This window comes from Equus quagga, chromosome 6, assembly GCF_021613505.1.
Source record: "Equus quagga isolate Etosha38 chromosome 6, UCLA_HA_Equagga_1.0, whole genome shotgun sequence".
Classification (NCBI taxonomy): Eukaryota; Metazoa; Chordata; class Mammalia; order Perissodactyla; family Equidae; genus Equus; species Equus quagga.
In genome coordinates this window covers 103928189-103934426 of record NC_060272.1, presented here as the reverse complement: position 1 = coordinate 103934426, position 6238 = coordinate 103928189, and the positions used below count along the sequence as shown (strand labels likewise).

General features: G+C 46.9%; 1 protein-coding gene across 3 annotated transcripts in view; it reads right to left on the bottom strand.

The window, feature by feature from the left end:
* Positions 1-519: 519 nt before the first annotated feature.
* DMRT2 (doublesex and mab-3 related transcription factor 2) overlaps positions 520-6238 on the bottom strand; it is a 9514-nt gene continuing 3795 nt past the window's right edge. For 2 of the 3 annotated variants that reach the window (XM_046663772.1, XM_046663773.1), the window contains 3 exons: positions 5974-6219; positions 4223-4325; positions 520-1872 (listed from right to left, as the gene is read on the bottom strand). In XM_046663772.1, coding sequence (XP_046519728.1) covers positions 815-1872; positions 4223-4325; positions 5974-6219 — 1407 coding nt within the window. In that variant the 3' untranslated portion in view covers positions 520-814. The remainder of the gene's footprint in view (positions 1873-4222; positions 4326-5973; positions 6220-6238) is intronic. The other variant, XM_046663771.1, reaches the window with a different exon arrangement.

Below are 6238 nucleotides of genomic sequence, written 5' to 3'. Positions count from 1 at the left end.
TGAAGTAACACAAGAGCTGAGAGTGGGTTCAACCACGTGCCACCATGATGTGAAATGACTGCACTTTCCAAGGGAACCTGCTCTGTGGCCCCTGGCAACCTGAAATCATAGAATGTTCAATCTAGAAAGGGAGCTCGAGGCCCCACATACACATCCCCACCAGGGAACGAGACTTGGACCCAGAGGGTGAAGAGATCCACTCCAAGAACCCTTGTCATCAGACAAACGAGATCTTAAACTTGATTTCTCTTCAAATTAATTCAACTTTGTCCAATCTCATGAAATTAAGATTCTATAAACATACAATTCTGCCCTGTGCTCTCCTTAAAGCTATTTTTGCCTCAGTCCTAAATAGCTAAATTTACATGCCTTCCAAAATGCAAAACTAAGGCTTTATCAGGGTTCTCCTGTAGACCCCAGAGACCATGAGGAGCAACTGAAAATACACAGAATCATAGAAAAATAAAGAACACATTTCATAGACACTAGCTTTTTCATCTAGAAAGAACCAACTATTTACTTCAGCAAATACTGGGTCTTTTAGAAGACAGTGTCAATTTTATTGCTTTTTGAAATGCTGTGTAAAGCGTGGAACTTTCCAATTTGCACGTAAGTAATTTCCATCTTTAAGTTTAAATATATTTATGTGGCGAGAAAAAGAACATGCATATGAATATATAGAATTTTTTAAATCATCATCATACACATTAGAAATTTCTTTTACAAACATCTTTTTTCTTAAAAAAACAAAATTAGCAACTGGTAAGAACCGTCTGAGATTGCAGAAAATCCAGCTTTCTGTTTAAGCTGCCTTTCACTGAGAGACGTGAGTGATGGCAGACGAAGGCCTCTTAAGAATAGACTCAACAGAAAACGACAGTGGTTCATTCACAGAGAGTTTTGTTCCAACTTGTTTGGCTACGAAAAGATCTTTTGCGCATCTATCTATTGTAAATGTGTACTTCTGGTTCTCCTTGACTAAACGCTCTCTGTGTTTCTTAGGGGCCGCTTCAAAGGCCTCTTTGACAAATGGTGTTTTCAACTCAGGACCTGATTTGTCATTAACAGTCTGCTGGAATAGTGAGTGGAATGGATTATGTTTAAGTGGCAGAGGGTGGCTGGTGCTTTCTTTGCTGATCTTGGTTAAGACGTGCCCTTGAGCTGCCAGGGAGTCCGTGTCAACAATGGGAGAGAAATTCCGTCGGGGTGGGGAGAAGGCAGACCTCTCAGGAACGGCCTGGTGTCCCTGAAGCTCATTTCTTGAGGTCTGGACCTCCAGAGGGTGAGGCAGCACCAGAGAGCCTTCCAATTTTGGTGGCATCACGTCGTGTTCCACACTGAGTCCATCCTGGATTCGCACTCCCTTCAGGTCCCAGCTGGCCCCAGGTTTCAGAGCTTGAACTGAGGTGGTGGCATTTAGCAGGCACTGCTGGTAGAGGAGGGTGTCGCTAATGGAGCCACACTTGGGCCAAACTAAAAATCTCGAGGACAAGGGATATTGTCTGTAAGTGGCGGCCACACTGACATTGGAAGAAATCAGTTCCATATTCCCAGACCCTGAATACTGCATGGTTAGATCAAGGCAGGTGGGCAAAAAATTGCAGAAGTCTTTGCTTGGCGGCTCCCCCAGGGTGGGGCTGTAGGCACTTTTGTAGGAGTTGTATTCAGGTCCATGCACCATGCGGTTGGGCAGGAACAAGGCAGCAGCTTGGGAAGCTTCCAACATCTCCCTCTCTTTATATTCTCTCTCCAGCATAATGTTCTCCAACTCTTTATCAGCAAAGGCCCGCCTTTTTCTCATCCGGTCACTTACCGGGGGAGGGAGAGGCAAGCTCCCTCCCACATAAGTCTCTGTGGGAATGGGGCGGTAGCCTAAAACAAGCAAGCATTGCACACGAAAGAGATTAACATCCAGGGAAGAAAAACGTGGAAATCCAGGAGGCAACAGAAACACTCCAAATCAGCACAACAATTATTTACAGTTCTATATCACTAATATTTTCACACAGAAAGCAAAAGTTTAGGTTCGATTTAAAATAGTTCCCTTTGGGGGGAAGGATATCCATATTGTAACTTTTTGTTATTGTTGTTTTTGTCATTATAGGTCTGTTTCTTTACTTTGACAGCCATCCTCTACTGGCTGAAATGTAAATGTTCTTCCCAGGCTCCTATATATTAAGAAACAAGCCTGCTCATCTTGCTTCAGTCAATGCTTTATTACTACCCAGGTCATCTTTTCCATTATTAAAAAAGATATCTATACCTAGAGCTGATGTCACTTTTATTTTCTAAAGATGGTTCATTATGTACACATTGTTACAGTGGTAGGATAATCCGAGGAGAACTAGGAAAAAAGAGAAAGTTAAAGCAGATTAGTGAGGAGAAAAAGAGGAAAGACTGACGGAAACAGAGAAGCATAGAAAATTGAAAAGAGCTGTTAACCAGTCAAACAGATTGTGCGGTGAACAATTTAACCAGGCCCCTACCCCTGAAAACCAGTACAAACAAACAAACAAAAGGAGAGAGGGGCGATCCCCTGCTATATTGAAAAGAACTGGTCTAAAACATTTTTCCAAGCCCTAATCATGTTGGCCAGATACCAAAAAGGTTGAACAAGCACTCATTAGAACATAGATTAAGTCATCACATATTTTATGAACAGGAACAAAGTCAAAAGCAAAGATCAGTGTGACATAAATAGAATTCCTGGCGGCATAAAATACTTTGAGTGTTTCATCATCCCGGAACACTCACCACTATCAAATTTGTTTAAAGTCTCCATTGTAATGTTTGTGTTTACATAGTGACAAACCCATCGTACTCATTTGCAAATAAAATAAAATTTGAAAATTAATGTTTCTAGCTCTACGGTCAGTTTCTGCCAGGAAGTTATTTACTTGAATTTACTATTCCATTTAGTCTTCCCACTTCTCGAATTGCTTTGGCACAATTTCAGTTTATCAGTGTGGTTCCTATGGTTATAAATCTATTTACCCAGTTTGTAACCAAATTCATTTTTAATTCATGAGGAAACATGCTAAGGTCAGAAGTACAAAGCACAGGGTAAGACATGAACAAACTTTTAAAACCTGTCCAGAACCAACCCAATTCAGTAGCCACACAAGAAAAAAAAGAACTCAAATGTCTGCTTTTTTTTTTTTTAATCTGCATGTCAACCCGAATTTTATGAAGTGGTAGTGATTAGAACAAATATAAACTTTCCTTTTCTTTAAACGGTGAAAAGTAGTCAACATATCATTTATCAGGTCAATAAATAAATTCCATAACTGAACAGAGATGCTTTTACGAATCAGACTCTGAAAGCCAGGGTCTCCTATTTGCAGATGGTCTCAACATATTAACTGTTATGAAATTCAAATGTAACTACTTCTTCCTTAAAAAAAAAACAACTATCTTCTCAAACACTATCACTACAAAAAAATACATTATTTCATTTATAAACTTCAGTGTGAAATTAACCTGCAATAAACTAACAACAGTTTCATTTAAAGTTGAAATGCATAACCGAATTAAATCCAATTATTACACAGATCAAGACAATTTTTTAAGAAAAATTCATGTATCCCCAGGCTCTAGAAAAATCGAAAACATGGAGAGTTAGAAAATTCACACTGTTCAAATTCAAACTCCACTTCTCTTGTTTGACTCAAAACCTTTCTCAGATTCTACCATCTCGACTGTCAAAAATAGTAAAATGAAGTGTGGAATAACTACAATTATGTAGATAATCCAGAGAGGAAAGTTGTGCAAAGAAAAAGAATGGGCTTAGAGGTTGGATGGCACAGACTAGAGGTCTTTATTGGTGTGGGTATCTATTAAATTCCTCACTTGACTTATTCTATTTAGCTCCAACTACAACTAGAGCTATTTTTTTCTTTCTTTCCTTCCAGGACATCTGCTCCGGAATCACTTGGCAGTGTATCTTATACATCCCTCACACCAGGGCAAATTTCATATGCATTCCATGCTACCCCATTAACTCTTAAGCAGACAACAAAATTATCAGTGACAAAAACCTCAGGAGGTATGTGACATTCATTTTCCCGAGTCCTGATTTCCTTCCTAGAGAAAAACTTTCTAATAAAAGGCACCTTCCCCTCAGATTGCTCTGTCGAAGGTTAATCAAACGCCATGTGCATGAATGATGAGAATCAATCGGAACTCGGTTTAAAGACTCAAAGATAATTTTGCATAGTTTTACCTTCTAAAATGCTTTTGGCCAGCAAACTGGGTGCCCTGACTTGCCTCTGATACACGGCTTTGCGCTCGAAATTATTCTGTTTCCCGGAAAGTCCCTTCTTGTCCTGTAAACACAAAAAACAGAATCAATAATGCCCTGAAAGAAAACATGGGAAAGAAGCGAGAAGGAGAGGACGTCAGCAACTCTCCCCGGTCTAAATGTATGTCTTTTCCTAGACCATGTGAAAATGATTCAAAACGATTTCATATCAGCACCCCTTAAATCCAGGGCAACGAGCTAGAAGCTCTGCCATAAGTCGCCACCTGGTGAGCAGGGTCCCCGGCTCCCCCTGGGGCCGCCTTGCTAGAGTCACCCCAGACTCGCCCGCAGCCAGAAGTGGGGGGACATCCCGGAGGAAGGTGAAATCCACAGTGGAGGAGACGGTAGGAGGGTGGCCCTGAACGACAGCTGCGCCAACCACTGCGCTCTGTTCTCAGAACCCAGACGTGAGGCGGAAGGTGCCCAGGGCCTGCCATCGGTCAGTGATGGTGAGCTGGTTTCTCCCCGCAGTAGGGCGGCTGGGAGGAGGCGCAGGGCACTGAGGGAGATAAAGGAGTTCTCTCTCTCAGGACTCTCCTAGGTCTGGCCCAAAACTCCGCCGTGTTCACTGAGCGACTGAAGTGCATGAAGGCTCATGGAGCTCTTGGACGCCGCCTGGGATTCAGGACAAGGGACCCCAGCCCTCACTCCCGCAGTCACCGCCTGGTCGGTGGGAGTCCGGGCCCTTCCACCCCAGCGTCCAGCCGAGCAGGCCGCGGGGAGCGCAAGGAAAGGCAGGCCCGCGGTGAAACACGCCGGGCAGACGCGGGAGGAGGCCGCGCCCAGGGCCAGGGCCACCTCGGGCACCCAGCGCGCTCTCCCGGGTCCTTCCTTGGAAGATTTTCCATTAGGGTCACTGCCTCCGGCGTGTATGATGACCCACTTCCTGGGCCCTCCTCGCCAGAAGGTAAAGTCAGAAATCCTCCCGCGCCCTGAGGCTGGGAAGCCGCCGGAGAAGCCTCCCTTGCTCCGAGCTCTCCATGCACAGGGACACACGGAAACCAAAAGGCCGAGGTTCCCGGAGCCTCTCCCCTTGAAAAAACCCCTGGCTCTCCTCCCAGCTGGAGCCCCGCGGAGGGAGACGGCAGAGACCCCTCCACCGGCTCTTAGGAAGTTCTTGGGGCCAAAAGCTTCTGACTGCAAGACCTTAGCACCTAATCTCCTCGCCACTTTCGGTCTCATCTGTAAAATGGGCACACGTCCTCCCATCTTCAATGGCCGTGACAGCGGCAGCACTGTGTGCGCTGGATGCTGCCTGGTTCTTTGTCGCGATCGGCGCAACAGTACAGTGCTGAGCATCACGAGGGACGCGGTGCCTGGCACCAAACGCCGCCTCCACCCCGCCGCCACCAAAATAAACTTTACAGTATAAGAAAGAAAAAGAAAAACCCTTTCCCATAATGTCCCGACGGGCCTAACCACTTTCAAGGCCTCTCTGACAGCTTTTCAATACCAAACGTTGTCTGCCAAGTTCCCCAGCGCTGCCCACGGCTGCCTCTCTCCCGGCCCCGCAGGCCAGCGCGGGGAGGAAAGTGTCCTGACCATCCTTGCGAGGAAACGCCAGGCGGCGCCGAAGGGCCCTGGGCCGGGGGGTGTGGGGAGCAGCCACGTCCCCTCCGGCTCCTCGACCCCCATTGTGGTCCCCGACGCCTCGGGGCCCGGCGTGTACGCACCTCGGTGGCCTGCTGCCTCCGGAGCGCCACCTGGGCGGCCATGACGCGCTGCCGCTCCACCACCAGCAGGCAGTTGGCGCACTGGCAGTCGCGCCAGCGGCAGAAGCGCTTGTGGCCCTTGAGGCAGGACACGACGCCGTGGTTGCGGCATCGCGCGCACTTGGGCGTGCGGCTCAGCTTGCGCGGCTCCGCGCTGCCGCCCGCGCTCGCGCAGCGCTCCGGGGGCCCGGCCCGGGGCGGCGAGGCCTGCGGCGCGGGGGGCGGC